The 21,330-nt window shown below is 37.0% G+C and overlaps 2 protein-coding genes across 3 annotated transcripts in view; one reads left to right on the forward strand and one right to left on the reverse strand.

The window, feature by feature from the left end:
- The window catches only part of Cask (calcium/calmodulin-dependent serine protein kinase (MAGUK family)), a gene marked incomplete in the record, with an annotated part of 363,168 nt that overhangs the window by 194,638 nt on the left and 147,200 nt on the right, over positions 1–21,330 (forward strand).
- Gpr82 (G protein-coupled receptor 82) lies at positions 1,260–6,221 on the reverse strand. 2 transcript variants are annotated; one of them, XM_013509211.1, is made up of 5 exons: positions 5,989–6,221; positions 5,445–5,561; positions 4,339–4,403; positions 3,288–3,357; positions 1,260–3,149 (listed from the first exon to the last, which is right to left on the reverse strand). In XM_013509211.1, the coding sequence occupies exon 5, from the start codon at positions 3,113–3,115 to the stop codon at positions 2,105–2,107; it is 1,011 nt and encodes a 336-aa protein (XP_013364665.1). In that variant the 5' UTR covers positions 3,116–3,149; positions 3,288–3,357; positions 4,339–4,403; positions 5,445–5,561; positions 5,989–6,221; the 3' UTR covers positions 1,260–2,104. The 2 variants fall into 2 exon arrangements, with proteins under 2 accessions (XP_013364665.1, XP_005413305.1); XM_005413248.2 differs by lacking the exon at positions 5,989–6,221 and having other exon boundaries at positions 5,445–5,728.

Raw genomic sequence — 21,330 nt, forward strand, 5'->3', positions numbered from 1 at the left:
GTGAAGGTGAATGTGATGATAATGACCTCAGTACCTAGTTCAATACAGGAGATTTAAATGGGAGTCTTCTGACACAATGCGTAACTTGAAATTACACGTACCTCTCTTCCTGCCTTTTTCAATGCAGGAAATACTTTGGTAACATCTTTTACTTTTTATTTAAAGTAGTGGGCAGAGGTATAAAGTGATTTTTTAAATATTGATTTTTAGAGATTATATGCTTTTTTAAAATCATAAGTGCAGTGAGATTTAATATAGTATAGTTTATGTTAAAGGAAAATTACTGATAATCTCAGTTCCTCTTAGTCTGATGAGTTTTGGTTTTAAAACTCATGTAAGAATAAAAACTACTGTAACTATGAAGGAATCTGGGCATCTCAGGAATTCTCCTGAGGGACTTCAAGTTGTTCTGTGATTGCAGGTCTGGAAAGTCACTGAATTGGATGCCTCCATTTACAATCAGGACACAGGGAGGTCGCCTAGAGTTCCCAGGTCTCCTTAGTCTCTACAAATTACTGAGCCAGGAATCCGATTGCTAGTATAAAAGAAAGAATAGATTACACTGTAAGTACTAGAAGCCAGAATGTATTTAGACTTTTCTCTCTTAAGCATCAAAAAGAAAAAAGACAAATATTTACTGGTTTTGCTCTACAGGTTTTTAATGAAAATTAAACAAATGTGTCAGAGCAAACTCTAATGACTTTGAATACACAGCTCTAGGGGATCTGTACAGTGAATTGCTATTACAGGTGTTTCTCATTCAGGAACAAAACACACTATGAGATGAAAGGCTCATGTGAACTTACTTTAAACTTCCTTCTGAACACTAAAGGAATTTTCATATGGAGAAAAAAACAAGTCTTTAAGCATTTTCTCATGAATTGGCAAGGTACAGTTAATGATTGTTTTTAATCACCTGTTTTTGTTTGGTTCTTATCTAACAGAATTCAAGTACCATATAGGTAGAAATAGAAAATATCTTATAGCTCCAAAGGTGCTTCTGATCTTGGGAAAACAACACGTTTTTATTTTTTTAATTATAATGTATGCAATGCACAATGTAGTCACTGTCATTTGTCTTATAAACAAGATTACATGGAAGAAAGAAATGACCACTAAGAAATGCTTGCCTCTTAAATATTTACTTAGCTACTGGAGACAATCAGGATGACTTACTTAACTATGCACTTGAGTTTTTCATCAGTAAGTAAATTGTGGTTGTCATGATTAAAACAAGACATGTAAAACATATAAGCACAGTGCCTGGCACATAAGTGCTTACTAAGTGACACTATGATACTGTTACAATGCTTTATCATTCATTTATTTCACAAAAATTAATAGAACATTTCTACTTGCCAGGTATTATCATTAATAACATTATTTATATTGGATACAAAAGCAAATAAAATGTGATAAAGATGGACATATAATGATATTATATCACCTTTTTGTCAAAGCCTAATTAAAATTCTAAGCATACCTATAATAACATTTACTTAATAATTATCAGAATCAATGAATATTGCCTGTCCCAGTAACATGAACCAGATAATAATAAATAAATAATATGTTATTAAATCTTGTATTTTTATACTGTATTATTCATACATTTAGATACATTTAGATAAGACTTAAATGAGAATATTTCTTATTCATTTTTTCTTGTGCTCATTTTTAAAGTTTATCAAAGTTACCAACAGAACATACTAACTACAGATGGACCTTTGTATTCTACTAGAAAGCAGACAAACCATAAGCCATTTGCCTCTTCATCCTACAGTTGGAAAATACTATGTTCTGAACAGAAGATCCACAGAAGAATTTAAAAAGGAAATGGTTGGTTTATTTCATGTGCGTGAGATCCTTCCAGTACGCTTGACTTCTGCCTCTGAAAATTGTTGCCATCTCCACTTTCAGTACAAAGAAATATTAATTGAGTTCTGTGAATATATACATATACATATATATATATATTATAAAGCCAAAGTGGTTTTCTTGGTGCCTGTTGTCAACCAAGATATGGCATGTAAATTATTTACTTTAATGTCCCTAATAGTCACACGAACATTTTTCTATTCTGTGGTGTTTTTCCATCCAGAAGTCAACCATATGGTTGTATATGTGGTGAATTAGGTTTTGTAAAAAGATTATATAGTGTCTTCTTGAATGTTTTGTCTAAGAAAAGAAATATGATGGGGTCCGTGCTACTTCTGGCTGAAGCAAGACAGGTGAGGATATTTTTTGTTTCTATTAAATAATTCAACTGCAGACAGTCCTTACTTTGGTGCAGAACATAAAAAATAGGTTTAAAAATACTATATGGAAGAAAGCAAACTACCAGTAAAATCTGGATGACCAAAAGATGTCTTCGCACAGAATTATAAGTCAAGTCTTTCTCCATAATGGATGTACAGGCCCTTACTTTTCTCAGATGGCTGACAAAAGAGTAGTACGAGGTTAGTACTACTAAAAATGCAAATCCAATGAATGTGGTTCCAATGAGACCTGCAGTCTGAGAGATCATGGCTCCCAGTTCCATCTTCTGATTGTAGCACTGGCTCTCTCCTCCTTCTGTAGCCTCTACAACTGAGTAGTATATGATAATGGGAATAATTACGCCCAGTACAACTCCCCATATGTAAATACACAGTTTTCGAGCGAAGTTGGGCTGGCGAAATTTTTTTAGTAAGCGGCCATAAAATATTTTCTCATAGCATGAAGTGGTCTCTTGGGTGGAATCCTTTTTTATTAAAGTAGCATAGCGGCTTACGGCAATCCAACATAAAATTAAGAGGCTGACAAACATACTTACATGCATGGATAAAGTTCCCAGAAAATTGACCACTCTGCATTGTGCAGATTGATATTCCCATTGGAAACCTTTCAGGAAATAGATACCCATAAAGGGCATGGCACTGCACACAAGTAAGTTTGCAGTCACAAGATGTGCCAGGTAGATGTGTGTTGATGTTTTCTTACCTATTTTTGTCAGAAATACCCACTGAGAGAGTGAATTTCCAAAGAGACCAACAAGACAAAGAATGGTATAAGTGATTGGTAAAGCTCTGGAAGTGATCACGGATGGTTGAATACATGTTGAGTTGTTACTCATTTATATCAGATCTTCTTGAATTTTGTCACAGGACCTAGAACAGAATTGCATATATTTAATATTAACACTGTAGGTGGTATTTAAGCTAAATAGTAAAAAAAAAAGCATTGGATGAAGTAAAATAATATCAAAATGTATTGAATGGAAAGGGAAAGTATAGATGATTTCTTACCTTTTCTAATCACAATGTCCAGTTGTGATAAAGTAGATAATGTGCTTATTGCAATAGATAATGCCTTTGTCTAAAAAAGAAAAATTGAAGCAAGTAGTTAAATTTCTGGGGTTTATCATTTTATGTGAGAGTAATTTATATCTTATAAAGTAATGTGTGATGACAGAGATTGTCTAGAAATGTAATTTTTAAAATGTAAAGCATATATGAACAGTATGTACTGATCAAAGAAAAGTGTTACAAAAATATTACTCTTTAAAAGAATAAAGTATTTTGTGGCCACATTAGAGGGCTAAAACTTTTTAATTAGCACACTGCTTATTTGTAAGTAGTTTTAAAACTGGTGGCTTTTTGTGGCTAGGTTAAAATTAATCTAATACAGAACTATTAGAAGAGTCCCTTTTCATAGCTCAAAAATAAACTTAATTCCAGCTGAACAAAATCTCAGGCAAGGGCCTGAATTGAACAGAAGGAAAGCATAGAGACCAAGGATAGACTGAAACCTCAGATCTAATGGCATCCAAAGGCATCAGTAATTATTATTTTCAAATAAATATTGCTAAACTGTCCACATCAAAAAAATTAAAATTGTGGGGTCATGCATGGTGACACATTCCTGTAATCCCAGCACTTAGGGAGGCTGAGGCAGGAGGATCATCCCAAGTTTGAAGCTAGCCTGGACTACATAGTGAGTTCAAGGACAACCTGATCTATTACAGGGCAAGACTCTGTCTCAAAAAAAACAAAAAAAGAGGGAGAGTGCTGGGGATATAGTTCAGTGAGAAGGCACTAGATTTTAATCTCTAGTACTGGGGGTGGAGGTTGAAATTGTACTTGAAAAGTCTAGTTGCTGTGCTTGTTGAGGAGAGCTGCCTCATGTGTCCTCATATGTAGTTTAGTGCTATGTGGGTTTTTCCGATTTTTTTTTTCCTCCAAAGTATTAGAGACTGAACTCAGGGCCTTCGCACTGAGCTACATCTCCAACTCTTTTTTTTTTTTAAACAGTCTTGCTAAATTGCCCCAGTTGGACATGAACTTGCATTCCTCTTACCTCAGTCTCCCAGAGTGCTGGAATTACTGCTGTGTACCACCATGCCCATTTCAGAGGATTCGTTTCTGTAGAGATATGGTGTTTTAATCACAGTATAAATGCAAGTGTAATTTTTGTCTTTTATGTCTTCTTTATAATCATTCTTGTTGCAAAGGGTATGCAGATATGCCAAAGAATCACATACAATTTCCCTTTTATTTTTCCTCTTTATTTCCTTATTTTTTAAGTGAGAATGACAAAGAAAAGTTACTACATTCTAGTCAAATAAGAACCGGGATCTGTATTCCAATGAGCTCTTCACCATAACTCTCGGGGTACCATGTCTGCCACTATTTTATGATCTATAGCAGGATTTCTCAGTTTGTAAATCACATTCTCTGTTTTGATAAACATGAAAATCTTACCATACACAGATTTCTGATCTGTCTCCAGCCTTTCGGGTCTATTTTACTCTCTATACCTCTTCAGAATCATAGTTTCATCTATTTTCCATATCCTGGATTACTTTTGAATTTTATTTCAAATTTTATAGACATCAGGATTTTTTTCCAAATGTAATATTATAACTTTGAAATTAGTTTTTAAATAAAACAATCCATACCCAAAAACTTAAAAACTTAGGGGCTATGCAGTACCTCTGTGTACAAAGGTTAGACCCTTAATTGACGGCTAACACTGACCTCATGCAGGAGCTGTGTTGACAACTAGTTCACCGTCTGTAGCCCCCCAAATTTATATATGCTGTACCTCTCCTTTAGAAATAAATTTTACTTCTAAAGCTACTAGATGATTGTTTTCTAAAATTTGGGAAATATCATTAAACTTAAGAAATCAAATCAAAATGACATGTTACATATACAAAATTACTTTCTAGAAAACATCTCCAAGCCTGCATTCCCTTCAGGAGAATGTCTCTCTCAAGTCACTAGTGTACACATTTCATCTCTGTTAATTTGACAAATGAGTAAGTGCCACAACTCCAACAATTACTAATGATCATCTACATAGTTATATCCTTTCTTAATGATAAGTTTTCAAACTTTAAAGTTTAGTCCTATTAGAGTTTTAATAGAATTAGTAAGTTAAAAATGAATGATCACCCTTACCTGTATGCCAATTAAGGTTATATAGTTCAAAGTAGTGATGCAAATTTCAGACTTAAAATTCTCGGATCTTCACTCTTCCAGTATCCTTAGTCATTGTAAATCTTTGTATGATGCTGGCTACAGTGGGGGTAAAGGAAACTAAATAGAGTATTGAAGAAATCCAATAGTTATGGCTAATGTAACTATCTCCTCAAAAAAAAACCTCATTTCTCTATTTCAGTAGTGAGAGGAAGTTTGTGGACAATATATACATATATTGTACTTCCTTATTATTATTTCATGAACTAGTTACACCCCATTTAGCTTTATTACCATGATTGGCTGAAGTTTAAAGGTTTAATCCCCCATAAGCTAGTTTTATATGACATCATGATAGAGGGAACCATACTACAGTGAGCCAATAAAATACTGATACAAACTTGTCTGTAAACTTATCTATAAAATCATAATGTAGGTGACTTATTTGCAATTCATCTTTATCAAGAATAGAGGGAGATGAAGCTCAAAGCTTTCTTCCAGTAGCATACTAGAATTAACTACTCACAGAGCTGCACTACAACTTCATGATCATCTGCAGGTTGAGATCCTTTGTTTTAAGGCCCAGAGAAGCCCCCATAAGCACAGACCACGGTGGTTTGGGTCCCAGTTTTGTCACTAACGAACTAACTCACTCTTCTAACTGCCCTGTGCTGCCTCCATTCAGATTCAGCATGGTACACTGGAACATTTTGGTAATAGATTTGGAAAATCCTGGAAAGTGGCAAATATTGCCTCAGATCAAATGAAGGTATAACATAATGATCTGTGAAACCAATTTTATGATTAAGATTATTTAGTCAATCTGTGAACTACTAACTAAATGAAAGCTAAATGTGCACAGCTGGGGAGCCAGACAGCCTCAAGCACCCTTCCTTGGGTAGTTAAGCCAGAGGAATCTGAAAAAGAGAACAGAAATCTAATTTCATGAAGCCTGAGCACTTCAGTTATCAGTAAATCTGCATTTATAATTAATAGAAGTAGTTGCTATTTCTCATAACTCCCAACGCTTATCATATTTCCTATTGAATGCAGATTCTATCTGATGTTTGCTAGTGTTTTTCTCTAAAACCAAAATGAGAACTCCATATGGAGAATATTGTTCTGCTGCATCTTTGCAATATTTACCATCATCTAATTAAGAACAGTGACTCATCCAGGGTTACATGGCAATTGATTGTAAAGTAATTTGGCCTCTAGAATTCCTGTCATTTTTAGCTCAACAATTTTTCATGTCCCAGGGAGGAATTACTTAGAACAAAAAACAGTTTGGTGCTGGAGGTGTAACTCAGTGGTAGAGCATTTGCCTGGCATGCGTGAACCCTGGCTTAGAACCCCAGCACTGTAAAACAAACAGTTTGAGGTAATTTAGAGAAGGAAGAATGGAAATAGAATCCTGTTTACAAGTTATTGAAAGATGGTTATACTATTATCTGTTGGGGTTTAAGCACCTTTGGTCCAAAAACAGGATTTCCCTGCTTTCCTCCATTGTCCCCAAGTCAGTAAATAATACGCACTGTCACTCCTTCAGTTACTCATGCCAAAAACTTAGAGCTCGCCCTTGATTCCTCTTTCCCTCACATCTCACATCCACTCAGCTATGGCTGCTACAGCTTCTCCTACCACTACCATTATCCAGCCATATTTCATGAGCGTGTCATAGGTGCCAGACTTCCTGCTGTTTGCTTTATGTGCAAGTCTTAGTCCTCACAATGCCCTGAAAAATATCTTCATTTCAAAACCGAAGCTCAGAAAGTTTGTAGAAGTTTCCCAAGGTCACATAGTCATCTGTCCTCTCAGCATTGGTGACTAGTTTCCATCAGAGCAAGTCATTCAAGAGAGCAAGCCCACAGATGCCATGCCTTTATTTTGTCTGTTTCTGAAGTCCACATTGTCACTTACATCGTATTTTGTTGGTCACACAGAGCTAGCCCTGGTTGTGTGAGGATTAAATATCAGGAAATGGTGATCACTGGGAGCTGTTTTAGAAACCAGCTACCACAGTTGTTAAGCAATCATTGAACCAAAGAGTCAGAACCACTGTCAGACTATTTAAGAGACAAGAATGACTGGATTGGCTTAAGTTTTGCCAGTTCATAAACTGTTCTGACTTTTGTACTCTGTAGTTTTCTTAAACAGTGCAGTTCACTCAACAAATGTTTACTGGAGTTTATACTGTGTCTCCAGTGGCATGTGGAGGTCATAGAAGTACTATGTTAGCCATGGACTAATTTAAAGCTTCTGGAAATTCAAGAGAGATTCCAAGAATTTACATTAGTATGTGATGTGTGATACAGTCTTCAAGTGCTCTGTGAATTAGAAAAGGGAGAAAACAGTCAATCCAAGTGGCTCCGAAAGGCTCTGTGAAAGCGACTGGAGGGAAAGAGAAGAGAATGCATAGTGAGCAATAATTCTGTGCCAAGTTTTTTACATATAAGAACCCTGGAAGGGACTGGCAGAAAGTGAAGCTTAAAGAAGTTAAGTATCATGCTCAAGGAGGCACAACTGGTAGATTATATTTGAAGCAACCTCTTTATCTGCTGTAAAAGGCAAAGATTATTGGTTTTTTTGCAGATCAATAAGGGCACCTTATGGTACTCATGAGAAATAAACCGGGGTCCAGCCTTGAGTACTTTTAACTTCAGGCAAGGTTTCTTATTGTCAGTTCTAAGGGAGCAGAAATTAACTGTAGCAGAAATCAAGGTTAACTTTTTTTTTTCTCTTTGTAAACTCTGGGCTTCATTAAGCTAATTTTTCTTCCCGAAACATCAGCATAAATTCTTGGTGATTGAGTTTTCTAATTGAAGTATAAAATATTCTATTTATATTTTTTCTTTTAACAATGGAGAAATATTGTAGAAACTGGTAGAAAAGAAGTGTCAGAAAATATAGACTAACAAAAGTATTACTTGCTAGGAAAACATTTCAGGAATAACAAAATATGTTGCAAGTTCTCTGTCCAAAGTAGCCCCTCTGGACTTCTTACTCAGGTCACCAAAAGTTTTCTTTGGTTAATCGTTTTCTTCATCCTTCTCTTCAAAGTTCCACTTCTGTTATCCAAGTTCAAATGCTCTTGCTTAACAGTTCAAATTACTTCCTATATCACCTGTCAGTCACTCATCTCCTAAGTGTCCTACCCTGACCTTTACCATCTCCCTCCTTGAAGGGTTAGTTTCCTACAATTCAAATCCTGTCTTGTACTAAGTTTCCTTGAAACTTGTGTGAGTATCAGGTACATTTTTTTTTATTTGACCCCAGAATTCCACTGGAATTGTTCAAGGGTAGTGGTCCAAAGAGAAAGCGTGTGGTCATTGGTTTAAGCACTTCATGGTGGGCTGTATATAGCCGGAATATATGGGGGCTTTCTTGACTTACCTGAATTCTTGGGGTTAGAATTAGGCTCATCAATTTCTCTCGGAGGGGACTTGGGATTTAGCTCAGCGGCAAAAGCGCTTGCCTGGCAAGCGCAAGGTCGTGAGTTTGGTTCCCGGTACCGGAGAAAAACCAAAAAACCAAAAAAAAAAAAAAAAAATTTCTCTCGGAGCTAGGAACCAGCAGATTCAGGACAGGTTAGTCATACCTGAACTTTTGTGCTTCAATTAGAAAGTTATTTTAGGCTATCCAAGCTAGTGTCTAAACTGGGTGTGATTGGCCCTTTAAGTATTCTCTCTGACTAGTCAGGAGCTCAGGACATTGGTGCAGAAAGAGAAGACAAACCTAATTTTATCCACATTAGAACATCACCTTCTAAAGATAACGATTTCTCGAAAAGGGAGGCATTGGTAATCCTCATCCAATTCAGTGCACACCCAAGCCCACAGTTACCTTTAGGAGGGGTGAGGCACAGCTTGCTTACTCAAAGCTGTGGTTTGTTCAAGGCTCACTTAGCCCCCTGATCTCTTCAGGATGTGGTGTCTGGCCGCAGCCCTGTTTCCAGTTGCACTGCTCTCAGGCCCTTGCCTCCTGCTATAAGCAGCTCTAGTCACACCTTTAGCAGGGTGCTTAAAAGGACCTCTCCTTGCTTGTAAGAGCTGATGTCTCAGTAAACAGTGGGAGCTTTTATCTCGAGAACTACTAAAAAACAGCCAAGAGTACAGTCCAAGATTTGCACATCTATAATAGCACAGCAAAAGTACGTGTTAGTGTTGTAAGAAACATGAATGACAAAACCTAAGTGGTTCCAGTGATCCAAGCTTCACTGTTCTTCAACTTTAGCTTTTGTCTCTTCGTATAGGCCTGAGTGCCCTGGTAAGAGGTCATCTTGTACCAGTACACGGAAACACTGTAGCAGTGGCAGTGGCGGTCACAAGGGTTAGGATCGCCTCAGGTAGCACTTGGAAAGCAGCTGAGAATCAGGGTTACAGAAGGGGAAAAAATTAAATGATGGATTAGGCAAGGCAATAATGTCTTTAAGGACAATCAGATTTTTGAACATCAGCATCTTTGAATCAGCCAAATTTAGTTCACGCTAGAACCAGCCATTCCTTTTTGAGTTTTTTGCAAAACCAAAAGTAAAGATTTCTGAAAATGAAGCACTTGATAGGGTTCTAAAAATAATTTGATCTACTGTGTTGCTGCTCATACAAAATACACAGACACACACACACACACAGACGATCTAAGAAACAGCAACTTGCATTACAATGAGATTGACTGAGGTAATTAGAAAGGCACAACATATCACTGTCCAGAATTCTCACCAACTACAATCCACTGACTCTCTCCAGGACCAAGGTTTCCTGGCTATTTTATTACCAATCACTTTTTTGAACTTGTACATGAAATCATCTTAAGGTTAAGTCCTTGCTCCATGTCACTTGCTGTCCTTAGTAAGTGAAGGGCAAAAAAGAAGGCGGGATGTCAAGGGAAGATGGGGAAGAATTGAGTATCTGAGGGCTTCCCTCCCATACCTGTTAGTGTCTGCATTTAGTTTCTCATATACAGAGCCTAAGTATTGAAGTAACAAGTTTTCCTGAGAACCACTCTTAGAAAGTAATAAATAACAGCCATTGAACTGCTTTTATATGTTTTAATTCATATGTTTTTAAAATATCTAATAGAGCTGCTATTATTACCTTCATTTTCTTCATGATAGATTTATGTTCATAGAGGATAAAGAACTTGTCTGTGATAATACAACTGGCATACTGCAAGGCCTAGGTTCAACCCTTTCGGAGCCCACATTCTTAGCTGTAAGACATTGTCTTTAGCATTCAGCCCTTTCAGGGCCCACATTCTCAGCTGCTACTTTATGTTGACTCCCATCGTACATGAGAAGGCTCAAACAATCTGATGTATTCCTTTGGGTAAGATAACCAACTATCCCACCCTGACCAAAACTACATCTCACTATGTACTGTTTCAAGATTTCCGTTTGAGAATTTATTAACTCCTGCCAAGTCTCTACCACAGAAATACTCTTCTCCGTTTGTAGTCAGTAAGTAATCTCAGGGCCATATTTTGAGCTTTTATGAATATATTGTTTCCCCTTCACACAATAGATTTCCACATTCATTGATTAAATCAGCAGTTTCATTGGCAGTTGCATCTTGGTAATCTTTTGGTGACTGGAGATAGGTTAGACTTAGAGTGGTCATTTTAAAGCATCACTCTAAACAAGTCTTCTGTTTTATATATTTCTAAATAGCTTTGTAAGTAACATGGCATAGTTTCTAATAATTTCATGTTGCCTCATCTTCCTTTTCCTCCAATGAAAAGCAACCTCAAATATCTGGCTTTAATAAAGCTATAAATAAAGTATTGAAGCCTAAAAATAATAAAATCTTAAGTGTTCTGTGTCTCCAGAAATATCCAATAGGAAAAAAAAAAAACACACACACACACACACACACAGAAAGGAGAAACGTGTGTTAGATTTTAACAAAGAACAAGTCTGTGAGCCGCTCCTGTCTTAGGTGGTGCTTTGGCCAGCAGAGGGCAATATGTCGCCAACCTTAGTGAAGCCCATTGCTATTGCCGAAGGCTGAAGCAGCCTACACAGCACTATTTTCCAGCTGAAAACTTTAAGCCATAGAAAAGTTGGGGTTTGTTTACTTACGCGCTAATAAAATAATAAGCCACTTCATTTTAGTAGATGAAAAACACTTTAAATTTGATAAAATAAGAGTAATTGTATAGATAATGGCTTTCTGTTCTTAAGATGACAGCTCAGTGCCACGCATCTGCCTTTAATAGGGTATATCCTTTGAGGGTTGTTTTGTTTTGTACTAATTATGTATTATTGTAAGAGTTACATTTGTAAAATCTTTGCAATCGTGATTATTCTAGTGATAGAAAGAAACTCTGACAGTTAAGTATTGTATATGAAAGGTTTTCTTTTTAAACATCTAGTTTTCCTTTAATCTTTTTTAAAAAATCATAGCAGTTGATGAATATAGACTTAAAAGTCAAACAGTACTGCCAGGCATGGTGGCACATACCTGTAATCCCAGCACTTAGGAGGCTGAGGCAGGAGGATTGCCCAGAATTCAAGACCACCCTGGATTACAAAGTGAGTTCGAGGCCAGCCTGAGCTACATGGCAAGACACTACCTCAAACCCTCCCCCCCAAAAAAGTCAAATAGTATTGAAAGGCTTGTAATGAAGACAAAAATTAATACATAAAGTATTATTTCACCTTTTGAAAAAGATACTACAATAGAATTTATCTTGCACTGGAGTCACTTCCGTCTTGTCACCCAAGCAATATGCAAATCCCTTCATCTTAAGAGATGGTAGACTCATAAAGTTAAATATCATGTGTTTTCTCTTATATGAGAAAACTAACATATAAATAAATGAAAATAAAGGAAGGATGACAGAAAACTAGAAGGTAGACTTTTGGAGATAAGGAAGAAGAATGGGGGAGGAGAGGAGAATAAACAGATTGAAAATGCCCAAGATGTATTGTATATGCATTTACCAATTTCCCCAAACAAACCTCATTATTCTGCATTACTGACATGCACTAACTTTAAAATTTTTTAAAAAGATACACTAACTGGTTGCCTCATTATTCGGGTCTCCATCGGGGGAGTATATGCTTGTTTTTCTCTCTGTGAAATGGCGCATAATTCCTTACTAAATCTTTAGTAACCGTATCGCTCCCCATCCTGCAAAGGTCTGGAAAGCATGAGTCTCTGTGTGGCTATCTGTTTGTCTATGTCTGTTTGTCTCTGTCTCTTTCTCACACACATACTCATGCATGCACACACACAGCTTTCAAGTAAAATACTTCCACGTGTTGTCATTCTTGTTAAAGAAATTTCTTACATTCATTGTCACCTTTTTAGAAATTCATTTTATACATTCTCTTCATTTATATTTTACATGCATTGTTTATCTATTACTGCAGGGAAACCACCACCCCACTTGGTGTCTTAACACAAAAAATGTTTATTCACTCTCAATTATGTAATTTGTTCTGAGCTTAGCTGGGCAATTCTGTGAGTTTCAACTGGGGTCATTCGTGCAGCTTGGTCATTGATGGCTTAGCTGAGGCTAGATGGTCCAAAATGTCCTTATTCACATGTCGGACCATCACCTGGGACAGCTGGGCAGGCGCAGCATCTCTCCGTGTGATTTTTCATCCTGTACTTACTTACAGCAAGATCATTGCAGGGTTCCAAGAAAGTAACACCGGCAACTACAAGGCTTCTTAAGGCCTTGCTCAGACATCTTACAATGTCCACCATATTTTTGCTGTCAAAGAAAGTCTCAATATCTGCCCGGACTCAGAGTGTGGGGAAATAGACTGGGCCTCTGGGTACGATGAGCAGCGTAGAATTTGGGCCGTTTTCAATCTACTACATTTCCTCTAATATGCTTGCAATTTTAATGTTTTAAATAGACTTGTATTTTTTTTTCCTCAAAGTGCAGTGAATTGGGTGAACATGCCTATAATACCAGCACTTGGGAGGCTGAATCAGGAGGATCACCACAAGTTTAAGGCCAGCTTGGTTTTTGCAGTAAGTTCAATGCTAGCCTGAGCTACACAGCGAGACTCTGTCTCCAAAAAGAAAAAAAAAAAAAAGTGCAGTGAATTGGCTCTTTATTTAGAAATCAATGTAGTATGTATACTTCAAAGTCCCCAGTTTCCTGGCTAGTATTCCTCAAAGAAGAGGAACTTATACTTTGTAAAGAGATGATCACTGTGTCCTACTTAATCTTGGAAGTGTTGTGTTGTTTCAATTCTTCCTTGCATTGAAAGGTATATTAAATGTGCCACAAATCCATCCTGTTTCCTTTGTATTTTTCTTTCTCCTTCAATGGCTTTTCCTTGTCTTTTCTCTTTCCAGAATATTAATTGGGGGGAGGGGCCAGTAAAATTGAAAGAAAAGCCTGTTTCTACTACTTCTCAATAATTTGTTTGATCCTGAGAGTTGGATAAGCTCATTGACATCTCTAATAATAGAGGCTGAAAGGATGTAAAAAGATGATAGTCTAGCAAGATAGGGTAGCTTTTCCTCTGTCACACTAAGTTCTGCTAATTACTCAAGATTTTATTATTTTTGAGATCATAAATGGCTATTGGACCAGGAGACTCACATTTCCCTACTTAGCTGCCTCCTCTCCCTGCTTGCCACAGATATTTGGAAGTCTGTAATCTGTCCCCGCAAAGCTGACCCCATGTGTTCCTGTGTTTTTCAAGCTTCACTGGCCGCAAAGGGGAACTGAATGTGAACATGCATGCAAACCTGTCAGTTCCCTTTGTAGCCAGCTGAATGTGTTTTTTTAAAATATAGAGGAAACTGCTTTTCTTTTGAGTACAAGCTGATTTTCCACATAGATATGAAACATTTCTGCTTTTGACAGATGGGGCGGGGACACAAGAGAAGAGTCTAAATTGTGAGAAAGGCAATTAAAAGAGAAAGTAAGGAAACAGACAAACTTTAATTGAGGAAGAGAAAAAGGTTCTGCCGAGTAAAGGAAAGGAAAGGAAAAAAGTAGAGGGAGGTATGAAGGGTGCTAGAAAGTCTCCATAATTGATAGAGTGCTGAAAGAGGCAGGAAACATAGAAAGGAAGTGTCTGTAACAGCTATACCAGCAGTATTAATGGAAGGCATTAAGCACTTTTGGTCTGCAAATTGGCTGTTGGGCAGAATTTGAAAATATGACACAGTAGAATGATTTCCTTCCCTCCCCGAGTTCATGCTCCTGAGCCTGATTTCTAGTGAACATGACTTGTCCTCATTTTGAACGCAATGTGGTTACCATGTCTGCCACTCTGATCATACAGAGCAAAGCCAAGGATGGGATATATTTTAACGTGTTTTCTTCTAGCATCTTGCCAGAAGGTGCCCTCACATTCTCCTTTTACTTGCTGAAGTTTTAGAGTGTGATTCTGACTAGCTTAAAATGAAGTGGATCCGCTGCCTCTCCTGTCCTGGACATGGCTGCTACTAATGAAAGCTAAGGCAGAATGAGCCTTTTTGAGGTTAACTTCTCCCATTTCATTTGATCCAGATTGACTTCCACTGTATATCTCTCTGGTTCCAACGTTTACCATCAACTTCTGGCCATTCCATTTTGTGCCTTTCTCTGCCTTTGCCTTGGCATTTCCTACTTGCCAGGTGCATTTGCAAACTGCTTTAGCCCTCCTAACACCCCTGTGAGTGAGGCTCTACCCTTACTCCTGTTGTCTCAGTGAAGGAAATAGAATGTGCCCAAAGTTCCTTAAGTGGTAGAGCCAAACTGAACTCAAGCAGTCTGACTGCATCCTCTGCCCTTTTGACCTATCCATTAGGCAGCCTCTCCTTAGGTTGTCACTCAGTAATGTTTAGTGTTAGTGAGTTAAGAAAATCTATTGCAGGGGCTGGGGATTTAGCTCAGCGGCAAAAGCGCCTGCCTGGCAAGTGCAAGGTCGTGAGTTTGGTTCCCGGTACCAGAGAAAAAAAAAAAAAAAAAAAAAAAAAAAAAAAAAAAAAAAATCTATTGCATTCAGCCACACCATAACTCTTGCTGTGACATTACAATAGGGTTATAGTGCTCTACATTCATTGGCCAAGACCAACCCCCTGAACTGTGTTTAGATGGGCAATACCAATATCTTCCTAGTACTTTTCCCTCCTAATTTTCCTTCATCCATAGTGAGTGGACAATTCTTTCCTTAGAAATATTAAAACATTTAATCAGGTTATCTGGTAAGAGACTTTCTACTTCCAAATTCTTTTACATTGCCAGGGACAGGGATGGCATGCCTGTAGTCCTATCCAAGTCACTCAGAAGGCTGAGGTCAAAGGATCATTTGAGCCTAGGATTTTGAGACCAACCTGGAAAACATATCAAGACCCTGTCTCATCTCCTCCAAAAAAATTATTTTACATAGCTCTACTCAGGTGTTTGAGATTTGTAGTTTAATGCTCAGAAAACATTTCTAATTTTGTATTCTCAGGAAACACATAATTTGATACCTCTGAACTATTTATAACTGAAAAATGAAGCTGTTTAATTATTGGATAATTTCATCTTACAAGTTCTTTAGCTTAGTCCTTAAGGAGTGTATGTCAAAGATCTAGTGTTTATCTAGATTTATTGGCCTGGAAATTTTTTTCTTTGTTTATAATATCTAGCAAAGGAAACCATAACCAAAGTAAAAGATAAACATATACTAGTAGAAGTTATTTGTAACTCATATAAACAAGAAAGATTAGTGTTCAAGAGATTAAAGAAATATGTCAACAATTTTTAAAAAACATAAACAGCTCAAAGGAAAAAAGGGAAGGGGAGGAAAAAATATTAAAAGATAAACAATTCATAGACTAACAAGGATGGGAAGATGTGAACAGGCCATTCACCCTAGAAAAAAATGGGTGAGCCAAAAAATATATGAGTGGATGCCCAATTTCTTGAGTAATTAGAGAAGTGCAAATTAAAACCACAGTGTGATACCACTTGGAATCTGTCAGATTAACTAGTAAATAGTTATAGTAATAGTAAATAGATTAACTAGTAGTAATAGTATATAGATTAACTAGTAAGTCTGGAGGGATTTCCACTGAAGTCCAAGTGTTCGTACTTCTCAGCGTCGACCATAGAGAACCTCCACACATCAGCACAGGGTATACAGAACACTTCACTTAAACATGCTTTCTAATATCTGACAAGCTGGAAACCACCCAATGCCCACTGTTAGGGGAAAGAGAGAAATGAATTGTTGTTTATTATACCATAAAACACTGCACCAATGAAAATGAGTAAATAAAACTTCCATGTTATCGATATAGATAAATATAATGAGTGAAAAAAAGTTACAAAAGGATATAAGAAGATACCATTTGTGTAAATATTTTTAAAGTGCATATTATTGTACATATCTGTGTTGTAAAAGTATAAAACTACAGGGCCGAGGGTATAGCTCAGTGGCACAGTGCCTGCCTAGCAAGCACAAAGTCCTGAGTTCGATTCCTGGTACCAAAAAAAAAAAAAAAAGTATAAAACGGTACATTAGAATAATATACCCTATTCTAGCTCTAGCAAGTAAGACTTGAGGAGGGGAAATGTGAGGTGGGTTTAGTTTATCTAACTTTTTAGACTGTGTATGTGGATATGATAGAAGTTTTAAGTGAGGCCAAAACATTAATATTTGTTCATTTTGGGTAATGGGTGCTTCACTGCCTGTTATATTGTTCCCTCCACCCTTTTGCTGTGCTTTGAAATGTGTTGTTACCAAGAAAGAGATGTGAAATTACAAAACCAGATTATAGCTAACAATTAACTATTGCTCCTGAAATAATTGCATGACTTATTAAAGCAAAAAAGAGATTGCAGGCATTATCAACACCAGTCTCCAAATCATAATTAGAAACTTTTTCCAAAGCTCGTCTTACAGTTCTTCCTTATGCATTTTATGGGCTAGAAGCAAAATTAATTAAGGTGAGATGACCTAATTTGATTTCACTTTTTTTCTTCTATTCCATCTGTATGAGTTTGTTTTAGATTATCTGTCATCCATGTTTTAGATGAAGCTCTTAGAGTACTCAGATGTGTGATAGTTAGAAGATCAGTTTTGAGAATTTCAGGTTTTTGAAATCATAGTTTTGATAAATGGGAAGCAGAATTTTTTGCCCCAAATGCATATTAATGGCAACTTCTGCTTTTTCAAACAAAGAACATCATGGTTTTTTTGTTTTTTGTTTTTTGGGGGTTTTTTTAGGGGGGCGGGTTTCCAGTACCGGGAATCGAACTCATGACCTTGCGCTTGCCAGGCAGGCGCTGTGCCGCTGAGCTAAATCCCCAGCCCCCCAAACAAAGAACATTTCAGTAACCACCCTTATGCCTAGGTGGCATGAAACAAAAATGAAAACCTTTCCAAAGAGTGTCTCTGAAGTGGAAACTTACCAACTTACAGACCCTTTTACACAAAATACATTGCTGCTTGCATCACAAATGCAATGAAGATCTAATGATGGTAATGCGTGGGACGCATCTAGCACAGTGAAGGGCACATAAAGAAATACAGCTTTACTGTGCAGCCCATCCTGTTGCATATGAATATGAAGGAGGGAAGTGAGAGGCCAAAGAGAAGTTTAGGACAAATCTCATCCCCTCTTTCCAATTCCGCCCCCATGTTACCACCACCTAGCCAGCTCACCAAGTCTTCATCTGCAAACCCAAACTGACCTGAGGCACTGCAGCCCCTCAACTGGGCCTCAGTCATGACAGAAGACCCTGCGTCATCCGACGTGAGAGTGTGCCGTGGTCTCCCTCTCAGCTGAATTGTCATCATTCAGACTGTATCCGGAGTTTCAAACACTCTTTCAATCCAAAATACCAGCTTATAATTTTTGTTGGTGCCTGACATAAAAAGTTCTCCAGGAAAAGTAGGATCTGGTGTGAATATTTTTCCTGCTTTGTGCTTTTATTTTTATTTATGGTTTTTCACAAAGAAAAATCTAAATTTTAAACAAATCTGTAAATTTTCCCCTAGCTATTTCTATTGTTTTATAAACAGAAAATTCTTTCCCATCCACAGATGAATTAGTCACCTATGTTTGTGAATCTTATAACAGTCTCATTATTTATGGTTTTTTGTTTTGGGCACCAGGAATCAAACTCACGACCTCACACTTGCCAGGCAGGCACTGCACCACTGAGCTATATCCCCAGTCCTTTACATTTAATTTTTAAAATCGATTTATACTGTAGTTGTTTTGGTGTGATGTAAGATGAAGCTGTAAGTCAGCCTTTTATTTTAAATAGAAACATCACTGTTTATTAATCTGTCCCTGCCTTCCCAATGTTTTTATGTGGTGATTCTGTCTGAATTCCAAGAAGAATGCATCAGAGTCATCTGGGAAGTTTTAATACATTTCATCCTACCTTTGCAAGATTCTAGTACATGTTTCCTAACAGGATCTTACGTCTACCACTCTTGTTCTTGCCCCTACTCTTTCGAGAGCCATTAATATGTCCCATATGCTTTTTTTTTTTTTTTTTTTTTTTGGTCTTTTTTTTGAGACAGGGTCTCGCTACGCAGTTCAGGCTGACCTTGAGCTCACTTTGTAGCCCAGGCTGGCCTCGAACTCGCAACAATCCTCCTGCCTCAGCCTCCCGAGTACTGGGATTACAGGCGTGCGCCACCACGCCCGGCCCATATGCTTTTCATATATCATCTAAAGTCTACTTAGAAAAGCATAGTCTGTTCCACTAAGTTTATCTTTGCATCTGCTCCCAGCATTTTCCTTTTTGAAGGATAAGAATGTATTTTAACATTTGGTAAAGTAAGTTTCCATTATACAGGTTAAATATCCATTTTTTGACGTGCTTGGGACTGGAAGAGTTTCAGAGTTTGGATTTTTTTTTTTTTTTTTTAGTTTGAGTATATCTGCAAAGACTTCAGCGGTTGAGCATCCCTAACCTGAAAATTCAAAATCTGAAACTAAAACTTTTCAGGTTGAGGGGTGTAGCTCAGAGGTAGATGCTTGCCTAGTATGCATGAGGCCCTGGGTTTGATCCCAGCACCACAAAAGAAAAGAAAAGCTCAGTGGTGCAGTGCCTGCCTGGCAAGTCTCACTGTGGCAGCTAGGCAGTTCATTTTGTCCTTGTTTGGTTTTGCATATGTGAGATCTCAGTTGGAAAGAAAAGAAAAAAGAGAAGAGAAGAGAAGAAGAAAAGAAAAAAGAAAAGAAAAAGGGAAGAAAAGGGGAAGAAAAATGGAAGGGAAGAAAAATGGAAGGGAAGGGAAGGGGAGGGGAGGGGAGGAAAGGGGAGGGGAGGAAAGGGGAGGGAAAGGAAGGGGAAGGAAGGGAAAGGAGATTTCAGGTTTTAGATTTTTGGATTAGGAGTGCTCCATTTGTACTTCAAATACCTAAAAATAATTATCTCACTAATATATCTTTGTAGCACCCAGGTTGCCTAGTGAAAGAACTCTAGTTCATGTTGTTTTTCTCTTGTGGACAACTTTGGGTGAGGCTTTGGTTCTGATAGTTGTAATTATATCAGTTCTACTTTTTATCAACAGGACTAATCCATTTTTAAAAGTTAAAAATAAAACCTTCCATACTAGAAGAGAATTGTCCTTTTCTGCTGATGATATCATAGCAATTTAACCCCCACCAAACCTAGCTCTACACAGACTACTTTCCCAAAACTCACAGGAGTACTCGGTACTGAAGTCTCACTGTGGCAGCTAGGCAGTTCATTTTGCCCTTGTTTGGTTTTGCATACGTGAGATCTCAGTTGGAAACTTGTCTGAAAGTCTCACAAGGTGAGGGTATGTATATACTTCAAAATTCATCTGGGCATTTCTAAACCTAGATTCAGGGGAGATAGGAACATTATTCCCTGCTTACACACATCAATCAATGTTCAGTAAGAAATAAAAGAGTATATATAATAAACAACCTTAAATTTGATAAGTCAGTAGCATGTTTTTCTAAAAATGTAAAAATATTCTCAGGATTCAACTTATTTTAAGGCATATTATAAGTGAAACTTCTGTTAGTAAATAGTCCATTATGAGAATACACATTGACTTATATTGCAAATATTTTATTGCAAATAATTTTGTAGCAAGAATTAGTTCAGTATACGTTTTACATAATTTTAAGAGTACCATGTGCAGAGCTTTACAGGAACCATTTCTAATATTAAAAATGAGGTAACTTCTACAACTGTTTAATTTATTTTAATGTTCCTTAAAATAAACAATAATAATTGCTAATATAATTTAACCATTTAAACTGTGTGTTTAGATGTAGGGATACAAAATGTTTACCAGTATTGTGAAACATTTTTTAATTACTGAGACTATAAAGGAAAATCAAAGTTTTCAATTATTTAAAATAATACAAATAGAAATACTGGGATTTCATTTGGGTGATATTTGTTAATACTGTCAGGAGAAAGTAATTAAAATAATTTTTACTTTTGCTAAGACTGTAATTTTTCTGCAGATTTCATACTTGTTTTTAAATATACTTTTGCTTTGACCTGTCCTTTATTCAACCAGTTGTGTGTACTTGCTAAAGTGGGGTTTACTGAGCACCAGCCATACGCAAGCTGAATCTCCTTAAAGTAAATTCAGCTCTAACAGAAATCTTCACGCTCTTTATCATTGATTTCCCAGCCAGTGGCTTAACTTGAGCTTTAAGAAGTGTTCTGACTGTTAAAAAAAAAAAACTCATTCTGTGATAGAAACTTATGAATGAATGTTTGGAATTTGTTGGTCGGTGGCATTCTAGTTCTGTGTCTGACCAAAGAACTGAACAAATGCTGACCAAATTTTCAAGATTTGCCTAACGATGCCTTTCTAGACTGCAATTGCATGATGCTTTGTACAGCTATATCTAGATAGATTGACTAGGAAAAATAGCTAAGCATACCCAATTTGTTTTTTCTTCTAAGCACC

The sequence above is a fragment of the Chinchilla lanigera genome, unplaced genomic scaffold (genome assembly GCF_000276665.1).
Source record: "Chinchilla lanigera isolate Chin_1 unplaced genomic scaffold, ChiLan1.0 scaffold00164, whole genome shotgun sequence".
Lineage (NCBI taxonomy): Eukaryota > Metazoa > Chordata > Mammalia > Rodentia > Chinchillidae > Chinchilla > Chinchilla lanigera.